Source organism: Lygodium microphyllum, chromosome 9, assembly GCF_053477565.2.
Source record: "Lygodium microphyllum isolate KBCC chromosome 9, Lygodium_microphyllum_v1.1.10, whole genome shotgun sequence".
In the NCBI taxonomy this organism is placed as follows: domain Eukaryota; kingdom Viridiplantae; phylum Streptophyta; class Polypodiopsida; order Schizaeales; family Lygodiaceae; genus Lygodium; species Lygodium microphyllum.
The window spans coordinates 151,795,292-151,818,933 of record NC_141143.1 but is presented as its reverse complement, the minus strand read 5'-3'; the positions used below and the strand labels follow the sequence as shown (position 1 = coordinate 151,818,933).

The 23,642-nt window shown below is 42.2% G+C and overlaps 1 protein-coding gene across 4 annotated transcripts in view; it reads left to right on the top strand.

Moving 5' to 3' along the window:
- LOC148031723 (NAD(P)-binding Rossmann-fold superfamily protein) overlaps positions 1 to 23,642 on the top strand; it is a 76,706-nt gene that overhangs the window by 28,893 nt on the left and 24,171 nt on the right. The window contains exon 2 of one of the 4 annotated variants that reach the window (XM_087685304.1): positions 1,244 to 1,319. In XM_087685304.1, coding sequence (XP_087541430.1) covers positions 1,244 to 1,319 — 76 coding nt within the window. Of the gene's footprint in view, positions 1 to 1,240; positions 1,335 to 23,642 lie in introns of all 4 variants that reach the window. The other 3 variants (XM_087685302.1, XM_087685303.1, XM_087685301.1) reach the window with 3 other exon arrangements.

Here is a 23,642-nt window from a genome sequence, read left to right as displayed (position 1 = left end):
GGCTTTGGAGGGGTCTTCCTTTTGTAACCTAGGAAGGTAGTCTGATTGGCCTATTCGACCATATTAAGAACCTTTTTTAGTCGGCCAAGAAATATTCTAAATATTGTAAGGACTATTTCCTTTGCTGTCAAGTTGAGGGCGTTGCCCCTAGACCCTCATTAGGGTGGCCATTGGCCTCTCTAAGGCCTCCCTAGCCAAGGGTTGCTTTTGCGGCCCTCAAATCCCAAAATAGAGGACCTTGATAACTCCCACAACAACTCGATGCGATGTGCCTTGAGTTACTATTAGCTTAACTACTCTATTTAATCCAAAGGCTAGACCCACAAAAGTCACCTTTTTGCCATCTAGTCACATAGATCTCATCTGACATACAAGTTAAGACCCAATCAATTGTCTAAGCTCACACATAGCCTCTCCTCATAATGGGGGCCTTATGACTTTAAGCACCATGGATCATTGGTGCAACCTTATGAGGGTGGGGCATTGAGTATATCTAACATCAATGCCCAAAAGGAATGAACATAGGCTGCAACAACCTTGTTGTGAGTAACCTTCAACCTGTATTTGGCACTTATGCCCACTATCAAACACATTTTCATGTAGATCCTAAACTTGTGATTATCACACGGCTTATATTTTGTTGTTTAAGAGCTAATGATTCAAAGATTGATGTTTCAATGTGTTCAATGTTTCAAAGATTGACATTTTGGTGTTTAAGAGCTAACGATTCAAAGAGTATGTAGAAATGGGCTTATCAACTTAGGCCATCTCATAAGCAAGTGTTGAAGGATTTTAGCATTGCTGGCTTCATGCTTTTGCTGGTTCAATTTTGGAACAAGTTACATTATATACTTTTGCATGGAGTATTTGAAAGGTGAATCTGCAAATGTACTTGTACTAAGTATTTGAAATTTCTATCCACAATATGTTGCGTTTTGTCCCAAAAGCTGCACAGACAGAGGAAATGCTGACTCTTGCTAAATTATGGACCATAATGGTGTACTGTAATGAGGGAGTATGACACAGGAGCATTATTTTCAGCCATTTGTCTGCAAGTAGTTGCTTGCATTGTTTTTTCCTTTAACACTTGCAGAGATTTATCTTATTTATGTATCCCCACAATTGTTTGGTTTTTGCCAAGTGTTTTTGTGATTTAACTTTCTGGATTCATATGCGTGTAGGTGAGCATAAACCTTAACATGTCGCAATATTCTGATTATTTGCATTGATTGCTGCGCAGAAGGCCAATCTGCTCTGCTTATGCTGCTGGAGGAATTGGGTCTGAGTATCAATCGGATCCTATAGATGTGGTTGCAAAGGTGCAGACAGAGAAGGTGTCTGCTCCTGCCTAGAGTATTGTATGTTATAATACATTATAGTTAAGGATGGCATGATTATAGAAGGCCATGCATAAGGTAAATCATGCTTAGGAGAGGTAGCTGCTCTTGCTGAGATTATGATGTGTTGTGATGAATGAAAATAAATAGTTGCAAGATTATAGAAGGTCATACGTAAGGGAAATAATACTTAAGAGTTGAAGTTTTGAGATTATCTTATCATGGTGTCATTTGTATGTGCCAGTTGGGCTAGGGATTTGACAAATATAATTTATCTACTTAATCATAGTTTTAGATTACCTGTGATTGAGCATAAGTGATGTGGATATTAACCTTCACAAGAGTTGTATGGTATTTAGGACTTCAAAGAGAGCTTATTCAAGATGTATCTACTAGCAACAATACTGACTTATATAAGCTTCATGTGGCCTATTTTCCTGTTGTCTGTAATCCAAGGATATTGAAGATGGAATTTTGCTTCTCGCCTCCTTGACTAATGACATTAGTCCACTTTCTTTTTTTGAATTCTATGAGATAACTCCATTTAGCATACTCTTGTTTCTTTTTATTCATCCGTTTTTTGCAATTCTCTTTGATGTTGTGGCGTTTAAAGCAGGATAATTTTTTCTCCCAATCTTACATCTTCTTTCGTCTTAATAACTTGGTTAGTAATGGACATCCTGCTTTGAGTCAAATTTGTCAAGTCTTTAGTCTTCTTGTGTAAGGAGAAGTCAAGAATGCCTTACAAACCCATGAAAACTGTGATTAGCTGAGAGACTAGCATAGAAGCTGGCTGTGTGGTATCATTGTTGATGTTATCCTCTTTAAACTGCCCCCCTTTAGTCCTCCCTCTCTTGGTGTACACCGAGGTCTTGCAAGATGTATGCTCTGTAATTGGTTGTAAAAATAGTGAACCATAACTGCAGTTAAGCATGGATGAAGAAATTATTCTGTTGCATAACTGCACAAGTCAGGAAGCAGCTTATGATGAATACATCCACCTCGAAATGATGCATGGCTTAAATCATGCTTCATGACATCCACAAGATTTGGCCCAAAGAACAGATGTTCTAAGTGACTTAAACGCTCCAACAGAAAGGTTTGATTGCTTGGCAATAAAAGAGTGTTTTCTCCTTAAACCATTGTGTCGGCCTTACACATGAACATTGAATGTAATTCTGCAGTAGAATAGAAGGTTGAATAAGGCCTGCACCACAAGGTCTAAGGCGTGAAAGAGAAAGCTAGAAATGACCAGTTAGCTCATGCATGACATAAAAATAGCACCATGCAGATGAATTTTTAGTAGGATGGTTCCAGATGGAAGTATTTGCCCTTGTAAAATGAATTTTTATAAACTATCATGGTGATTGCTTTTGTACTAGTGATAAAAATGGTGTTTGGTGCTCAAGGCAACCCAAAACCTATGTTAACACAATCAGAAGCCTCAATTGCAAGTGAACAGTTGGAACTGTAGGGAATAAACGAAAGAGGCACAACAAATGACCTCACAAACAAGATTATTATCCACAACGAGGCATCCACCTCAAAGTTCCAAACCCTTGATCTTGAATAAAAAATGATGAACACTAGCTCGAGGTCCATAGAGAATAAAATGTAGCTTGGATGAACCCAATGACTGTCATTGTGCACATAAAACTCTCAAAGTATGTAAAAATAGTCCACAAAAGGAAATTCCCATGAACTAGTCATAAAGAAGCCCCAAGGCTCATTGACAATGGATCACCCTTGTGCCAACCATAGAGTTCGCTAGCAAGGGGGCTGAAAAATGCTTATGTGAGGGTAGCCTATCATAGTGGTAGCTATGATGCTTATATTCTTCCTTCTAGGCCTGGAAAGCCCTAGGGAGACCAAACCTTAAGCCCATCACAAGACACGTTCCTTCTTCAAACTTGAAGGAGAGCTAGACATCAATATCTTAATTGCTATAAAGAATTTAATCATGTGTTTCCTTGTCTTGACTCAAGAGAAAAATATCAATGCTGTTTTGGTTTCAAAGAAAAGATTTTCTATTGATAAACATAAATACATATCAATGAGGTTTGCATACTAGAATGTGGATGGCAGTTGAGTTCTAGCTACTAATAGTTCAAGTCAGCTTGATCGAGGCTATTGTGATAACAAGGCTGATATCTAGTAACTTGGTGAAAAGACTCCTTCACTAGTCGTAAGCTTATGGAGCAAAATTGCACATCCTAATAACCTGTATAAAAATCACCTCAAAAAATGTACTAGAATTTTGAGACACATGCATTGATTGATGTGAGTGATGCAATGCTAGCATTGTGGACTACATAATGTGGCAACTAATTGCAACTCCATATCTAGTAGAGCTTTGTAGAAATAGTTGAAGAAATTAGTTGTTTGTTCTTTATTGTATTGAAGCTTTGCTCACCTTTGGGCTCGGACACATCAACCACATCTAACGTGTTCCATAAAGTCTACTGGTCATCAATTAAGATGTTGCAAATATACATTCATGTCCTTTAGTTGGTGTTTACACAGGATCAATAAACACAACATCATGTGCCCTTTTTTAATGCAAAGGAAAGGGGGCAAGTTGTATTTTATCACCACAATTGGCCACATTGATCATTTTCTTGAGTGCATGGAGAAGGGTTTGATGCCCTCCAATGCTATAGCCTACACCCATTGTGATGTTGTACGACTTTGTTCCAAACTATGGCCATGTGGCATGAATGTGCTTGAAGGTGAAACGGTCGCTCGGGATCGGCATAATCTTGTCTTTGCTTGCATTTTTTGCCTCCCAATCCATAAGTTTTGATAACTCATGGCTTAACCAACTGCTTGTTTTTGCCAATGAATATCTTTTGATAGATATTCAAATATTCTAATGCTTTAAAATGTGCAATATGGTGGAGGGAGTTGAGGGGAGGGGGTGACTTTTTTGTGAATATCTTAGTCCAGCTTTGGTGTACAAATGCTTGACCTTTGTAGAATTTGTTGTTCAGACACAGTTTTCCATGGTGTTTTTTGCCAAAGAATACATTTGCGATGAAGACTTTAATAGCAAGATGGGATTACTTTTGAAGTGGTCAACATTCTCTTGGATTGGTGTCAAACATTTTTCAGTTCAGAGTTTACAGTGGCAATCATTTATTGAAAGTTCGAGAGGAGGCATTGTTCATTCCTTCTTTCGATAGACCATACTAAGTCTACAATTTAGGAGCAGCCCTTTTTGTAGAATATTGTACCTTTTTGAAGTTCTTTTTCTTGGTCTCCATTTTTAAAAATAAGACGTCATCAACTCCAACTTGTTTATTTTGAATCTTAAGCCCCTTTTCATTGGGTCTAGACATATTTTGAGATTAGTTGGCCACTTTGAAGTATCTAGGATTTTGTATATTTTTTTAGTTCATCATATTGTTATATGAGTGATCATGTAGCACTTTGAAGAGTTGTCCTTTTGATCTTTTGGAAAGAATGCAAAATGACATTAAGGATTTGTGAGGGAAAACTTGTCTTTGAAAGGTAAACTCTATAGGAAAAGACTCGAGACTTTGATAGCCTTTACAAATCCCCATGAATCTTTGACAAGAATTGCCATGGGTTTTATGCATGGATTTCCAAAGGATCAAAAAAGGACTAACATCTCTAGAATCTTGTTAGCCTATCCAACAAGATGATTCATTTCTTTTTGTTACGAGCATGACAAGAACTTGACAAGAATGAGAATATAGCTTGCATAGACCTTATATAAATACAAAATGATGGTTTGATGGAGAATTGATATAAGAAGATCAAGTATAAGAATGTATATTTGATTACAAGATTGAAGTATAAGAATACAATAAAGAGATACAAGACAAGGCTCAGGTACAATCCAAGATTGGAGTACAAGACATGAACTCGAAGTGTATTATTTTGTAGGGCTTGTACCCCAACACCCCTACTTATACTAATAGTAGAAAGCTTGGATGCAGGCGCTAGTACAAGTGATGACACAACCATTGATGACATAAGCAAATATGTAGATGCCAATGGTATAGTGGTTATTGACATAAGCACTTACATAAGTGACCTTCTAGAGACTTCTTCTAAGAAAGCTTCTAGAAATTTCGTCTAGAATATTTTAGAACTTTTGTGAATAAGGAACCCTCTAAAATCTACATATTCACGATCATCTTGTGAATTCTTAATCTGATCTCATTACATTAGATCTCCATCAAGTTAGAACCCTATATTTCTATAAGACTTGTGCAAGCTATAATTCGCACTCTCGTCAAGTACTTGTTATGCTTATCACAGTTTGGTAAGACTCTCACTTTTGTCTTGCCTAGTTGTTGGAAGGTGCGGTTGCCACCTTGCAAAGGGTACAACAGCAACTATAAGAGCTACTTGAAAGCAATGGTATTGCAAATAGAGCAACCTGAATTTGTGAGTCTAGTCATGCAATAGCTCCAATGTCTAGTCCAAGAACTATGTGAGGCCAATAGGGGCAAAGCCAAGCAACAACATCCATCAATTTTGTAGAACAAAACAAGGAGCCAAAAGTCAAATTGCTTGAGAAATTTGATGGGGCGAGACCATAGTTTAGAGGCTTTTTGTTACAAGTTCAACTATTCATCTGCATGCAGCTTGATTGTTATCTTGATGATTTTCCAAGTCGGTCTCATCGCTGCACTCCTCTTGGGTACAACCCTTTCTTGCTTATTTGCTCAAGAAAGAATCATGGCTACTCTATGATTTTGAAGCCCTTGTACAAGACTTATTTGCTAACTTCAAGAAAGTAGATGGAGAAAGAGTGGCTGAAACCAAGCTTTGAAACCTACGGCAAGGGTTGTACCTTGCGTCAGTTTATGCTTTTGTGTTTCGGCACCTCACTCGTGACTTAAATTGATATGATGATTATTTCATTTGTCACATTCCTAGGGGTTCAAGGGATGATGTGAAAGACTCATGCTTACTATACACAAAGGTTCCTACACCAAATGAGTTCATTGTCCAAGCAATAGAGGAAGAGACTTGGAGCATCTCCAAGAATAGTTTAACAACTTCTTCTTCCACTTGTAAGATCCAAAGAAGTGGAGAAATTGATAGTGAACCCATGCGATTGATGTAGCTTGGTTCAAGCCACTTTCAGCACAAGAAAATAATGATGATAGGTATGGCTTATGTATGTATTGCGAGGTACATTGACATTTTGCCCAAAATCGTCCTAAATAGAGGAAAATCAGGATGCACAGCATTGCACAATGCGACCCCATCAGCCAGTAAAACATGGATGCTTAGAATCAATGGAGACTATGCAGCTGGATTGTGCATATTCCCAGATCAATAAAGGTTTCTTCTTAGCTATTGACCTAATTTCATCATACTAGTAACAATTTATACACCAAATGGTCAAGTGGAAGTTGAAGCATGATAAGGCTTATCTATTTTCCATTGCATCTTCTTTATCTCTATATTTAAGTAACTGTGAATTGTTGGTGTCCAATGAGAATCAGGGTAACCTTGAGTAAGCAAGCATCTAGGATAGTTATTGTTATTATTTGCTACCCAACAAATCCAGTTGTTAGTAGTGTACCTTGCCCTGAGTTACACAACCCAGACATTGATTGGAGATCTCGAAGGGTAGACAAGGACATAGTGTTAGCGATTGTCAGTGATCCATTGGTGGAGCAAGTAGCCACGTGGCAGTCTGGTACAGTCGGACTGTACCAATCGGCCGACCTGTCATTTTTGATTGCATTATTTTTTGGCTATTTATAGCCGACATTTTGCACATTGTTCCACACTTGTGTTTGCAGATTTCAGGCTGGAGATTCGTGTAGACTGCAGCGTACTTCGAGGTGGACAGCAGGTTGCATCGTCGAGGTGGAGACACGGAGTCCCGCGCATTGCGCCCGTGTATATATCTGCATATCTTTGTATACAGCACACCTTATACAGTAGATCTTCATCTTCCACTGTCTCTTTCTCTCTCTCTCTTCTCTCTGTGTTCACTTTCTCTCTCAATCTTGGTCCCACGCTACCGCATCGCTGCACTCTGACATGGTATCAGAGCAGTGAAGAAGGGCTGACTGAGTGAAGAACCTACCTGGAGAGGAGATTCCATCGTGACACAAGGCTGCGTTTCTAGCGTTCGAGGGCGAGTGGGAGGGCTGCGCATCGGAACAAGGCTGAAGCGAGTGTGGGCGCGCGGGAAAGGAGTCTAGTTGGTGAATTTGCTGCTGTTTGCTGCTGTTTGAAAAGGAGGAAGGCTGTGTTTTCAGCTTTCAAGTGCAGTTTTTACTTTTTCATTACCTCCGGCGGGTGAAGAAGGTTCGGGACGTGGAAGAAAGAGCCCTAGCAGGCTGCGTTTACACAGTCAGAGGGGGCTGCTTTTTGCGTTTGTGTAGGCATTACAGGTGAAGATGTCTGCAGAGATTGACTTGGAGTTCCAGACGATCATGGATCGAAAGGTGCCTGTCTTACCGGCTCTTCCCTCAGATTAAAAGCTCGATGGCGACAATTACCGCATCTGGCGCGTGATGATGTTGGCCATCCTTGAGTCTTACGATTTGGCAGAGCTTGTGCAGGAGGAGATCAACCGGCCCTTGGTGAGAGATGAGTCCAAACTCTCTTCCGATGCTCGTGCGGAGTTGGCCAAGGCACAGTCTCATTGGGACAAACTGAATGCTTGGATTCGTTTTTTTTTTGTCTGTCTTGTACTACAGCCGTGATAGCCCACATCAAGCACTTGACGGTGGCTCGGGAGATATGGCTGGAGCTTGACCAGATGTATAACCGGATGACCCTTATGAAGAGAATTTCTTTGGAGGTGCAGATGCGGACATTGTTCGTGAACAAGTCTTCTTCGTTGCGGGAGCATATCAATAAGCTTAGACAGCTTCAGATGCAGGTTCAGAATGTGGGGAAGCCGATTTCCTTCGAAGACATGTCGATCACACTCTTGTCCTAGTTGCCGCCACGATTCGGTGCTTTCTACTCCGTCCTTATTGCTTCGGGGCGTGAGTCTACTCTTCGATGGGAAGAGTTGGTTCCTATGGTCTTGGACCAAGAGGAACAACTGAAGGGACAACATGCTTCCAAGTCAGAAGCTTTGACAGGTCAAGCCTCTCAAAAGAAGGGGAAGAACCAAAAGAAGAAGAAGTAGGACAACAAGTCAAAGAAGGACAAGGAAAAAGAATCCACATGCCATATTTGTGGTAAGACCAGCCATTGGAAGAAGGGTTGCCTCGACAAAGACAAGAAGGACATCAACAAGGACTCATAGGATTTTGGAGCGGTGGCTGGACCCTCATCAGCTGCGTTTCTTCATCTAGCAGTCCTTGAGGACTCTACCCCGAAGGCTTCTGATGCTGCGATGACAGCTCCCCAGGCTCGAGAGTGGATTGTTGACAGTGGTGTCTCCCGGCACATGACTCCTTCATCAGTTGGTGTTGCCCAGTTGCGACCTTCGCGTGGGCACATTCTCATCGGAGATAGCTCTTTGGTGTCTATTGCGGGACGGGGTGAGATGCAGCTTATTCCAGATGGACGTGGTGGTACCCATACCTCAGAGGTGCTGCATGTGCCAGGTTTAGGGTATCATCTACTTTCGGTTCATAAGATTTGTTCACTTGGACTTTTGGTGAAGTTTGACAGTGATTCGGTGCGAGTCCTTGACCGTGGATCCCGGAAGGTTCTCTCATCAGGATATGAGGAGAACGGCATCTACAAATTGACGTCTTCTACCGCTCTCCCTACTCTTCTTCTTACCTCTCAGACACAGTCAAGAGCTATGGCAAGCTCGGTTTGGTCACCTTAACTATGATTATCTTCGGAGGGCGTCACGTGGACAGCTTGTTCGAGGGTTGCCGGACATAGTGGTGAGCCAGCAGCCATGCGTCTCCTGCATTTGTGGGAAGCAGTATAGGGATGCGATTCCCAACAAAGCTTCGCGGTGGTCTACTTCATCGATGGAGCTTGTATCTACGGATCTTTGTGGCCCTATGAGGAACAAGTCCTTGAAAGGGAGCTCGTACTTCATGTTGATCGTAGATGACTATAGCAGGATGACTTGGGCCTACTTCTTGGCGTTGAAGTCGGAGGCATTCTCCCACTTCAAGGATTGGCTTCTCTTTGAGGAGAACTGCTCGGGCCGGCGATTGAAGACCTTGTGCTCCGACAAGGGTGGTGAATTTGTTTCTCATGAGTTTGCTCGTTTTCGTGCAGGTAGAGGCATTCTCCCACTTCAAGGATTGGCTTCTCTTTGAGGAGAACTGCTCGGGCCGGCGATTGAAGACCTTGTGCTCCGACAAGGGTGGTGAATTTGTTTCTCATGAGTTTGCTCGTTTTCGTGCAGGTAGAGGCATTCACCAGGAGTTTGCTAACACCAACACTCCTCAAGAAAATGGCATTCTTGAACGGAAGAACCGAAGTGTGATCGAGATGGCGCGCACCATGATGGAGCACCGATAGACACCTCAGTTTCTGTGGGCCGAGGCTGTGGCTACTGCAGTCCACATTCTTAACCGATCCCCCACTTCGGCCATTGATAGGATGACACCTTTTGAGGCTTACTTTGGGACTAAGCCCAATGTTTCTTATTTTAGGGTTTTTGGGTGTGATGCCTATGTTCACATTCCCAAGACTCATTGTGATAAATTTGAAGCGGCTTCTCGAAGACAGGTGTTCGTTGGCTACAGCTCTCAGTCCCAAGGCTATCATTTGTATGATCCCGTTGAGCGGGATGTGTACACCAGTCGAGATGTGTGGTTCGTGGAGGTTCTGGCCATAGCAGCGGGTGAGGAGCATCCCGTTCTTGGAGATCCAGGGGAGACTTGGGCTCCCGAGATAGTTCCTTTGGAGCCAGCGCCTTCTGATTCCGATTCTGTTTCCGATACAGAGTCCACTGTTTCACTGGTCACCCCCGAGGAGTTACCACCGGTGGATATCCCAGCGTCTTCAGCTGATGGAGAGCAACAAGGAGAGGTCCGGCCTCCTCCTCGTCGGGCCCGTGACACACTCCGAGATTCAGGGATCGAGGGGATCCGTGAGGAGTGGGGACCGTAGGATGGTCCGCGGCAGTCACGGAGGTACCAGGCACATTCTATGCAGCTTGTTTGCTCTAACTATTGTTTGATGACCCGTGTTACGCAGGATCGAGAGCCCACCTCTGTGAAGGAGGCTTTATAGTCCGCCCCATGGAAGAAAGCTATGGAAGCCGAGTTGGAGGCTATTGAGAGGAATGGCACTTGGTACCTTGTGCCTCGCCCCTCTCATAAGAAGGTGATTGGCGCCAAATGGGTCTTCAAGACCAAGTACCTTAGCGATGGTTCTTTGGACAAGCACCAGGCTCGCCTTGTTGCTAAAGGTTTTGCACAGCGCCTCGGGATTGACTGTCATGATACTTTTTTCCCCATTGCTTGTATGGCGACTATTCGAGCTGTTCTTGCCTTGGCTGGCCATAGGAGATGGCCTGTCTACCAGTTGGATGTGAAGTCGGCCTTCCTCAATGGTGATTTGAAGGAGGAGATCTATGTAGAACAGCCTCCTGGCTTTGGATCTTCCGATGGGCAAGTCTACAGGTTAAGGAAGGCCTTGTATGGCCTCAAGCAGGCTCCGCGAGCATGGAACGAGAAGATTGACTTGTTCCTTCAGTTACAGTTGGGATATCGGCATTTCAAGGCCGATCCGCAGCTTTATATACACACTTCCAAGGTTGGTTGTGTGCTTTTTGTGTTGTATGTTGATGATTTGATTGTCACATGTGATCATGCATAGAAGGTCAAAGAGACGAAGGCAGCTTTACATTAGGTGTTTGAGATGACAGACTTGGGTCTACTCCACTTCTTCTTGGGCCATGAGATTTATCAGTCTCAGAGGGGGATTTTTATCTCTCAGCAGATATATGTACAGGAGCTCTTGGTTTCTTTTGCAATGGAGGATTGTCGGACCATATCTACTCCTATGGATCCGAACTGGAAGGCCACTTCACATCCAGATTCTCCCTTGGCGGATGCTTCCCGCTACCTTCAGTTGATTGGATCATTGATTTGGCTCCTCAACACTCGTGTTGATCTTTGTTTTGCTATAGGTCTCTTAGCAGGGTTCATGAGTGAACCTCAGATGGTGCATTGGCAGGCTGCCCAGAGGATACTTCGGTATTTGAGGGGGACCTCTGACTTAGGGATTCATTATCCAGCAGGCACAGGTGGTTCAGATCTTGTACTTGCAGGTTGGAGCGACTCGGATTGGGCTGGTGATGTGGACCACAGGCGGTCTACTACAGGCTATTGTTTTACCTTGGGTGTAGGTGTTATCTCATGGAGTAGCAAGAAGCAGCCCACGGTAGCCCTTTCGTCTACTGAGGTGGAGTATCGGGCCGCGTCTTCCACCACATGTGAGGCTGTGTGGCTTCGGAGATTGTTGGAGGAGCTTGGTTGCCCCCAGACTCGTCCTACTTTTCTGCGATGCGACAATGAGAGTTGCATTGCCTTGCCACGGAATCTTGTTTTCCATGCCCGGATGAAGCACATAGAGATCCAGTACCACTTCATCAGGGAGAAGCTTCTGGATGAGACCATAGCTGTGGAGTACTGCAAGACGGAGGACAATCTTGCAGATTTGTTTACGAAGGCGCTTCCCCAAGCTCTACTTTGGAGACATGCCAGATCCCTCAGGCTTTTGCCCGGTCTAGGCTCTAAGAGGGGGTGTTAGTGATTGTCAGTCATCCCCTGGCGGAGCAGGCAGCCACGTGGCAGTTTGGTACAGTCGGACTGTACCAGTTGGCCGCATTTAATGCGGCCGACCTGTCATTTTTGACCACATTATTTTTTGGCTATTTATAGCCGACATTCTGCACATTGTTCCACACTTCTGTTTGCAAGTTTCAGGCTGGAGATTCGTGCAGACTGCAGCGTACTTCGAGGTGGACAGCAGGTTGCATTGTTGAGGTGGAGACATGGAGTCCCGCGCACTGCGCCCTTGTATATATCTGCATATCTTTGTATACAGCACATCTTATACAACAGATCTTCATCTTCCACTGTCTCTCTCTGTGTGTGTGTGTGTGTGTGTGTGTGTGTTTACTCTCTCTCTCAGTCTTGGTCCCACGCTTCCACATCGCTGCACTCTGACACATAGTGATAAGAAGAAGCATGTGTGACCACTTTATGCTGGAGCCAAAGTCTTTTTGTGTGCAGCTAAAAGGAAACTTGCCAATTGATTATTCCATGAACAAGAGCATAGAAACACTACCATCTCAGTATCTTGATTATAAGGATGTATTTGAAAATAAAAATGCAGACTTGCTTCTTGAGCATCATTTGAAACCAGCCTTCTTGGATAGAGTAGTAAATAACCTGACTAACTGATAATTACAGCAAGAAATAAATTCATAAGACTGAAATTAACAGTTTAGCACTTTCATAAGAGAGAGCCGACACTCGAATGGCCCCAAAACTGGTGCCTCTTGTGGATTCATTAACTTGTATTCCTCAAACCTTGTAGTAAACGGAGGTTGATCTCTTCAACCAATCAATCAATCTCTCTACAAATTCAGGAATGATGAATTGTCATAAGTGACCAGTAGCTGCTAACATAAAGCCCCAAATTGCTTCTTGATCCAATGCACATTCAGGCACAAGTTGGTCTTAATCACTTGCACTTAGGTCTCCACAACTGTAGATGAGCAATCTTCTTCAGATTTGCTGCAATTCTCTGATTTATGGCGACCTTTGGGATGCAATTTGTGGGCACAATCTCGCGAGGTAGTTGAGAAAACTAATTACAGCAGTAATCAGGTTTGGTGGCAGAAAAACAGTGCTGTATATTTACGGATTTGTTGAGAGCAGCAGATAAAATTAGCAGAGGAAAAAGATGATCAATCTGATACTAGAGGAATCTTCAACCAGCTGTCACCTGCTGATTAGGGGCCAAAAATTGGGTGGCCTCTGCTGATCAGCCTCTCATAAATGCTGTTATCTGCTGCTTGCCCCAAAATGTTGTTGCTTGCTGTTTGGCAGCCCCAGATGGCTGTTGCTGCCATCTGGCAATTTCCAAGTGGTGCATTTCCAATGGTTGATGTTTCTTTTGTCAGACATTTGTAGAAACCCCCCACCATCAGTTCCTTTCTTGCCCATGGTGCAGAAGGTTTGGCCACTACTATCAGCCATTCGGTCCCGAGTGCTATCGATGCTTCCAAAGACTGGATCCTGGACATCCCAGGTTCGTGGATCATGTGCAGGCTGATATGAAAGTATTGCTTTATTTCTTACGCTTCTGAGGTGGTTGGCACATATGCACTATGAGAAATGCATTCATTTTTGAAGCTTCATCAAGAGTGTAGAGTTACATAGTCTGCTTGAAAGGGCTTTTTCATTGGCACCTTACACAAAAGTACAACGCCCAAATCGAACTATCTCCATCTCCAAAAAGTAAGATAAGAGACTGAGGTCTTTTATCTCAAATGTAGCACAAAGCTTGGCTTTAATTTCTGCTATGGCAACAGAATCTAAACTAGTGATAAGTAAGTCAGCTACGTACAACAGGATATAGCTACTCCTATGAAGTGATACCAACATATAAGTTTGGGACATAAGGAGTAGAATGGTATCTGTGAATTTGAAGGAACTCATCCATCCTTTGGAACCAAGACCGAATGCTTGCTTTAGCCCACAAAGAGCTTTCCACAAGTGAAAGGCCTTGTTGTTTACCACAAAGAGCTTTCCACAAGTGAAAGGCCTTGTTGTTTTAGTTATTAGAAAATCTGGGTGGCTGCTCCACATAGAGTTCCTCCTTCAGATAACCGTTCAGAAAGGTGCTTATGATGTCCATTTGATAGATCAACCAAGTGTGGTGAGCGGCTAGCGCAACCAATAAATGGAATGATGTCAACCGTGCGGTAGGAGTAAAGTTCTCTTCATAGTCAATGCCTTGCTTTGTCAAAATCCTTGTACTACAAGGCGAGCCTTGTTCTTGTCTAAAGTCCCATCAACTTTTAGCTTGGTCCTGAAAATCCACTTTGCCCCAATGAATTTCTTGTGACTTGGACAATCCACCAAAGTTTAAGACTAATTTCAGTCAATACTCTCTAGCTTCTTTGTCATTGTTTCTCGCCATTGGGGGTGTTGAAGAGTCTCTTGCCAACTATCTGGTTCAGAATGCGCTATGTAATCAGGTGTAAATAATGATGCAAATGAAGTCTCAGGTGCAAGTCCAATAGATCTTCTAGGGCTCTCTAGAGTGGAATTTGATGAAAGGATCCCCAAACCTTGTATGGTGGGCTAGTATCAACGAGGTAATAGGTCTCGTGGAGGGGGCATGGGACCTAAAGAAGTTGCAGGAAGGTCAAGAGTAGGTAATAGATTCCCCTCAAAAGGTACTAACTTCGATGGCTGAAACAACATAGATTCTAGTGTAGAAGATTGCACAATATCCCTCTTGTCAAAAGCTACATCTCTCCTTATGATCACCTTGTTTGTTCGAGGATCGAACAAATGATAGGCCTTTCCCTCAGAGGAGTAACTTACAAAAATCAAAAGATCAACTCGGATAGTGAGCTTTTCACTAGGCTATGTCTCACTATGAGTAATCACTAAATGAGTGAGAGTCAAGGAGCACGATTGTGGTCGCTATAAAGAAGATTACTCGTCCCAACTGACAAAGCTGCTAAATGGATAAAAAGTTTACTCCAAGTTGAGAATAATCTAACGAAACCATGCAGATTCCGGTGTAGAAGACTACACAATATCCCTCTTACTAAAATCCACATCTCTCCTAACGTGACCTTGGTATCGAACAAATGATTGGCCTTCACCTTAGAGGAGCAACTTACAAAAATCAAGAGATCAACTCAGGGAGTGAACTTTCCACTAGGATGTGCCTCACTATGAGCAATCACTAAATGAGTTTGAGAGTCAAGGAGCTCGATTGCGGTGGCTGTAAAGAAGATTGCTCATCTCAATCGACAAAGTTGCTGAATGGATAACAAGTTCATCCCAAGTTGAGGGATATAGTATATATCATCTAGCGTAGTGTGATTCGCGCCTGGTCATTAGCAAAACCAACGCAACCATGAGCTTGAATCTTGATTGAGGTGTTTTTTCGACACGCACTATCTCGATTGCAGGGGCTTAGGAGATAAAATTATCCGAGACAGGGGTTATATGATGAGTAGCTCCACTGTCCACAATCCAAGTAGTAGTTGAAGTACTCGGCTGTGACAAGTAGGCCTTTGTAGTCACCTTATTGGAAGGCAACTCGCAGATGTGGATGAGACTTGTATATAGTAATGGGGAAATGCGTTTTGTTGGCATTGAAATGCAAAATGCTTGAAATGTCTCAAATGTTTCACTGAAACGCGAAACGCCATGAGTGAAACGATTGATTGAAACATGATTATTAAATGGAAAAATTTATTTTTTCTTTCTTTTGGGATTTTTGGACACTCAATATATAGAATACACATGATTTGTTGATATGAAAGGATTCACATGGTATAAATGTGTAAGTTGTAACTCATTGTTTATATAGAAAACTATCTCATATGTATTATTCAACCGTTTCACTTGGTGTTTTGCTTAGGGCTTACCCAAAGGTGAAATGTTTGGGGTAAAATATAATGTTTTAGGAATAAAACATTTCGAGGGTGAAATGTCTTGTGGTTACCTTAGACTCACATTCTCAAATGTCTCTAAGGAGATGATGTGGGCATTTGTAGACCAATTTGACATACCCTCTAGTATTGAGAACAATGTAGATTGTGATGGCTAATCGGTGGCAACGTGGCTTTGGCCTCGCCACTGCCCTTGTTGAGGGTTGCCACCACCTTGCTTGCCCTCGATGTGGTTATTTGTAGACCAATTTGACATATCCTTTGATATTGAGAACGATGGAGATTGTGATGGCTGATCGGTGGCAACGTGGGTGTGGCCTCACCACTGTCCTTGTTGAGGGTCGTCACCACCTTGCTTGGCTTGTTGGGGGTTGCTTGATTGGAGGGTGGGAGTCTAAGTCTTGGATTTTGGCGCTGTGTCTCTTGCCTTTGATTGATGCTTATCATCAAAGTGGCTAGCCTTTTGATAGTGTTGACAATATCTATTCTTTTTAGGTACATTCTGCCACTGGGTTTTAGAGAAAAACGGGTGTTTCCTTGGGTCTCACTAGCGTGGTTTTGATTTTGATTTTGATTCTGATTTGAGTTTTGATTTTGTTTACCCTTGCCTTGGTGCCTCTTCTAAGAAGAAGCAACGAGAGTTTCCTCTATGAAGGTCATGCTATAAAACTAATCAAACAACCGAGTGTAACGCACTACCTGATACTCAAATTCATAGAATGCGGGCATGGTGGATTGTGAGATCACTTGTTGCACAAAATGGAAATATTTTGTGGCAGCTTGTTAAGGAGCAAAGTGACATGATCGTCTGAGGACTTAGAAAGTGTTGTGGTAGAGAACTCGGCGAGAAGTTGCTGATACTTAACCAACTTGACTTTCAATTTATCCCGGTTTTTGAATTTAAAGCTTTGAAGCTTATGGTCCATATTATGCGATGGGTCCTATCTTAAGCCGCATAGTGGTGAGTCAAGTGTGCCCAATGCTTGGACACTAAATCAAAATATTGAAGCTAAGAATGAAAGTCAAGCAATAAGCCTTGCAACAGCTCAACAATAGTGGAGGCATTCCTAGCCTTCCAAGAGCGGACGACCTCATATAGAGCAAGTGCAGGATTGGGTTGGGGTTGCAATCCTTGAATATTTCACAGATTCTTGGAGTCAAGGATATGGCTCATCAGATTGGACTAAGTAGTGAAGTTTGACTTGTTGAAACGAGTCTTGTCATTGAAGGCATGTTTGGTTGATGAGGACGAAGAACCATGAGGTGTCTAATAAGTGGAATAAGATGGATAAGGAGGTGATGGTGGAGGCGGATATGAGGAGGAGATGGATAGACAAAAATAGACTGGAAATATCCAATGGGCATTGATTGATGCAGAGGCAGTGGAACATGAATGTTTCCATAAGGTGTCGGTGGAGGTAAAGGCACCAAGAGACTTGAAGTGTATCCAAATGTTGGCTGATCAAAAGGCCCACTAGGTAATGCTATGGAGGCAAACTGTGGAACCAATTGATCTACACTGAGTAATGGTTAGGTGGCATTCCTAGTTTGTGAAAATCTTGAAAGTGTGGGGTATGGAGAACGAGCCTCCATCATGTGTACACACCCATCGAAGAAAAAGTCCCTCCAATGTGAGGTAAGAAGACATATAATGTGCACTTAATGCAAATGAAAAGAAAGGTGTAGTGGAAGTAGAGGGTGGGATTGGTAGTAGATTAAATAGCTTATTTGATGTAGTTGTTGGAAATGACTTTCGTTTCTTTTGTTCATAAAATGTAATACATGAAGATGAAGATGGTTCATCTGTTAGAATGTCGGATCTAGAGCATGGTAGGAGCTATGGAGGTTGGAAGATGAAGACTAAATTCCTGAACAATGAGTAGACAACTGCTACACAAGTGAATTAGGTTCCAAGTTGGAATCTTGGACTCATAAAGACAATTTTGTGTATTGGACTGACAATGACACTAATAGAAATAGGAAAGCATCATGATATTGTATTCATCATTATGAAAGTAAAAGTCAACTACAATGCTTTATAGAAGTTGGGTTGTTCCACTCTCCTCACTGTGCATATGGGATTCAAGACATCTCTTCCTAGAGCATACATCATTTGTTGTTTCTCAACACCCCTCCTCAAATGATGAGTTCTTACACTTGCTGGCTTTTGTCCCCTCTACATGGTGACATGGCTTGGAAGACTAGCTCTCATAGGCAGCCTAGTCAAGTTAAAGCTTGAAACTTTACATCTTTGGCAAGGGTTTTTACAAAGCAAATCCATTAAGGGAAATATAGAGATCCACTGTGGGAAAAACATGTGAAAGATACAATGAAAATTATTTAGAACAATCTGTCAAAGTTTTGATGGTAGCGGAAGTATCTTCTTCTTCTTTATTTTTTTCATTCATGAACCAGTTTTGGTGGTGATCGTTTTGCATCTGTTGTGCTTTTTTCTTGTGGAAAGATTCACTGATTGTATGGCTAGTCTTGCCATAATAATGATATATAATCCGATTCTTGTTGTTGTTGGTGCTGAGTCCTCAACCACGGCCTTTTGTTCCATAAGTGCCCTTGGTGTACAAGAGATTGTTTTTGGTGGCGTGTTCCTTTGTATCCTTGCTTTTAACTTTGCTTTCTTCATCAAGTAGTGAGTGCTCAATATCTTTAAGTGAGAGACTTGAACATTACTTAAGGTGGACAGAAGATTCTCATATGGATCTTTATTTACACTTGCAAGCAGTATAACTATTGCTTTATCTTCATCAATACTCTTCTTAAGAGTTGCAAGCTGGGTTTTTAGGCTCTTGAACTTGTTAATGTGTATGGTCATGCAAGTACTATCTTTTATATCTTGTTGATAAAACTGCATGAGTAACTTTACCTTTGAATTCTTTGCTTGGATAACAAAGATCCTATCAAGTTCCTCCCAAGCAATTCTAGCATCTCTGATGCCATAGATATGATATAGTACATCATCACTTAGTCTTGAGGCAATGATTCCTAGTGCCTTGTTATTCATCTTCTTCCATTCTTTGGTTTTTGGTGGAGCTACTACAAGGATCCCACTTTTTGAATCTTCTTTCCTGCCATCCGCATCACCTTCATCATCTTCAAAGAGATCCCAAAGGTCTTTCCTCATGAGGTGGTACATGGTCTTTTTCTTCCAAGCATGGAAGCCTTCTCCATCGAACATTGCTATTTGTTTGAGCTCTACCATTTTTGATAAGCATAAAATCAGCCAGCAAAAGAGTTGTACTTCAATGTGTCAAGAGACACAAGATGATTAGTGCTTAACAACATTGTATGAGTATTAAAAAGATACTATCTTGGAGCTCAATGTCGGATGTTGATGCTTGATCTTCTTCTTGCTTGCTGATTTAGTGTGATGCTTTGCTCGAAATTAAGTGCTTAGTAAGACGAGAGTGATAGAGTCTTCAATGGACTGAGATGAGTAAAAAAATGAAAGGTTTTATGACCTTGAAGGTCAATGGCTATGGCTGCCCATAGAGATGACAATTAGGGTTTCTCAGATTGTGATCAACAGAGAGAGTATTTTGGGGAACCCTCTTGGGTGAGGTCAGCCCACTTGGGGGGCTACCAGAGCCCTATGGTGGCCACATAGATTGTGCAGTGTGGAGATGATGACAGCCATACGACCAGCAGGGGCGTAGTTTAGGATAGCAAGGAAAAATTTTGACAATGCCGGCTTGTGCAGTACGCAATGTCGATGTGTGAAGTGATAGGATGGTGGGCCTTGAGCAGAGGAAAAGATCTCCAGAAGAAATCATGTGGAGATATTGACTGTGGAGAGAGATCTAGGTGTTGCAAGCAGATAGGGTACTGCTGTCCATGGCAGCTATAAAAGCTCCAGTGAAGGTGAAGGTGAAGCTGGAGTAGGAAATGAAGACTTGAGCTGATACCAAGCTAGGCAGAAGTGAAAGAGAGGTGGAGAAGTAGAGTGAGTAGCTGACCATGCTCAGTTGAGCTCTAATACCATGTTAGAATGTTAAATCTAGAGCATGGCAGGAGCTATGGAGGTTGGAACATGAAGACTAAATTCATGTTGACATGAACAATGAGTAGGAAACTGTTACACAAGTTAATTAGGTTCCAGGACGGAATCTTAGACTCATAAAGACAATCTTGTGTATTGGATTGACAATGACACTAACTGAAAGAGGAAAGCATCATGATATTGTATTCATCATTATGAAAGTGATAGTCAAGTATAATGCTTTACAGAAGTTGGGTTGTTCCACTCTTCTCACTGTGCATATGGGATTCAAGACATCTCTTCTTGGAGCATACATCATTTGTGATTTCTCAACATCATCTATTTCAAAATGATGTTGAGAAGGAAAAGCTAAAGTAAAGAAGGGAGAGAACTTACAAGTGTTTGAGTTAATCTTTTGGACTCGTCACCTTTCTTCATGTTTCAAAACAAAAATTGATATTTTTTAGGATTTATAAACCAATACCGTGTTTGCATAGTTCCTTCTTCATGAGAATCACCTATATTTTGATGAAAAGAGGAAGAAAATGCAAAAGATGGAGAAGTGATGTTTTGTGTACCTGACATAGGAGTGAATGAAGATGGAGATGTAAATGGCATAGATGACGGCGGCAGTGATGGAGATGGAAGTGGTAAAGAGATGAAAGGTTTGTACTCTATGTTAGTTTCCATATTAGAATTGCTAGTCCATTGTGGAACCTTCATCCTTCTTGCAAAATCATTAGACTAGTGCACCAAATCTATAGGGAAAAACTCAAATTTACCTTGAATTTCTTCTTGAGCTTGTACGTGAGGATGAGACCGTATTCATTCTTGAAATCTTGTATAATTTATGGACTCCATGGTAGTTGGAAGTCTCTCCGGTCATGTTGGAGGATAGAGGAGCAAGTTGTGTGGCCCACTCCCACTCATTTCTCAATGGATTTGGCTTTAGAGAATGAAATGGTGATATCATGTTTAAAGTCATTTCGCTCTCCTGTTGTTCTTGCTTCTTATGAAGGGCTTTTAGATAAAATACTTATGTCTCTTTGAAGAGATCATAGCTCTAAAACGATGTAAATAAATACCTTAATGCAAAAACATAGATATTGAAGGGGGTGAGAGTGCGCAATGGTGTGTAGGGTCAAGGCGTTAGCTGAAGAGCAGAGATGAGCCCAGAGTTAGAGGAAGAGTGAATGCAGAAAAAATAGGTGTACCGACGTGATGGTACCCAAAGAATAAAAAGAATGTATTTATATGTTAGGGTACATTGAGGGTGTGTTCACACCCGTAAGTCTATTTACACGGAGACGAAGGGACTTTACACCCAACAACCTTCCACTTGAAGGCCTGAAGTGGTACCTTTAAGCTAACTAACTCCCACTAAATGAATGCAATGCTCATGCTGAGACTTTGCAAGAGAATAAGTGAGAACATGCAGGGTTATCTTGGGTTTTGACCTTATTCAGTGTGACAAGACTATCATCCAAGGCCCGTCGAATAAAGTGATACCGAACATCTATGTGTTTGGTACGTGCATGGAACATGGCATTCTTAACCAGACATACTGCACTTTGGCTATCACAACCAAGCATTGGAGTACGTGAAGAAAGACCAAAATCCTTGACGAAACGGCCAAACCAAATAGCTTCCTTAGAAGCTTCTATGGCTGAAATATATTCAGCCTCTGTAGTACTTAGTGCCACAATTTTCTGCTACCAAGAGATAGCCCCACTAGTCAAAGTAAAAACATATCCACTGATAGATTTCCTAGTGTCAAGATCTCCTGCCATAATTGAATCACAAAATCCTTGCAACTCTAGTATACCCTTTCCATAACATATACACTTTTCTTGTGTACCTTTCAAGTATGTGAAGATACATTTTACTGCTTCCCCATGTGGCTTGCCAGGGTTAGATATGAATCTGCTAATAACTCCCACTGCATGAGCAATGTCAGGGCGAGTTGCAACCATGGCATCCATCAAAGATCCAATGGCACTAGTAAGTACATCATCCTTAGGGCAATTAGCTTTGCTAAGCTTTGTATATGGCAGTAAAGGCACACCAAGAGGCTTAGCATCAGCCATATTAAACCTATCAAGTACTTTGTTGATGTACTTGTATTGTGAGAGAAACAACAAATGCTGCCCTTTGTCTCTTTTAATGCGTATGCCCAAAATGTGTTCAGTTGCTCCCAAATCTTTCATAGAGAAGGTTAAACTCAGCTGCCTTTTAAGAGTATTCAAAGTACTCTTATTGTAACGTGTCCACCTGTTGTCTTCAGGACACGTCTTAGCAGTCTATCGGAAAGGATGTCTAGAAAGCTCCGCTCGGCACTTCCATGGAATGTTACAGGGTTTGCGATCTAGGACTTTCTGTATCTGCCACGTAGCGGAAGTATTTTGGCCGTTCCCACTTAGGACCGACCTGAATCAGGGTTTTTCCTATTGGTCATTTCCTAAACGGTAACTAGCGTCGAACCCGAGTGAACTACTTTACGCAGAAACGCCAGGTCCGAAGCGGATTCACGCTGCACCTGGTTCAAGGAGAATGGAAAACGAGAGGGATGCAAGGCTCCAGCTCTCTGCCATAAGGCATAGTCCCATTCTGTTCCCCTAAAACAACGTAAATCGGGATTATTATAACTTAGATTCTAGGTTAGCGCCCTTGTTGTTCGCATCCTTTGAAATGATCTTCTTGCTGTCCGTCGTGATTTGAGAAAAGTTCCTGGCCAACTGGGACCACCCATCCGTAGGACGGACCCATGGCCACATCCTCCGTACTTTCCTCAGGTTGTTTTAGTTATTTAATTACCTAACACGTTTAGTTGGACATGTATCAATCAACTTCCTTAATTAGCCCGTTAGGCATTGGGTCTAGCCCATAGGCTTATCCATAATCCGCTCGAAGGCTATCTAGCAATCCACAGGGATTACTAATCCAAGATTCCGGCCGTAGACTAGTATGCGGGCCTCGAGATCCAATCCCGACTTACGTTGGCCTCTTGTGCAGGGCCCAGAAGGCGAGGGATTTATGGCCAGAGCCCCCCTTGGCACCCAAACGTTCTCCTCCTCCAAGTAGCGCTCAACGGAGAGACCTCTCGCGGTAGGTTCAGTCCACCTTCCCGGCGCGGTTAATAACCCCCTTGATTAGGGTCAGGCAGGCAGTCGGGGGTAACTGAACTGCCTCTCCCTTCAGGCCTTCAACCTGAAGCATTAGATATCTTTTCATCCTTTAATTCCTTGAGTAAACAAAGCAAAACAGTGCTCTCTAAACTGTTACAAGCACAATCATTTCCAGTGATCGTTATTTTAGCCAACTGCTAAGGAGTGAATCTTTCTTTCCGAATGCATCCAGCACTCGATCTGGGGTTAATTGCGACTTGGCAAGATCCTCGAGGGTTTGTTTGTTAACCCTTATCCTTGGGTTGGGGCCCTACCCTATTAACCCGATTTAACCAATACCTTAAGTGCTATTAGCATGAAATATGTTATTTCAATTTATTGATTGTCCTTTGCTTCCAAGCAAATATCTAATCCCCGTATTCTTGGTCACTTTACCCAAGAAAGGTACTATATCAGGATGATTATTCATCCTCTTGCAAGATAACTTGCGTAAGAATCTGCCAATCTCATTCCGAGGAATTGGCCATTCCCTTGTGATCAAATTACAAGATCATGCGACTCTGCAACTTGTTGCACAAGTGTCGCATCAAAACTATGGGACT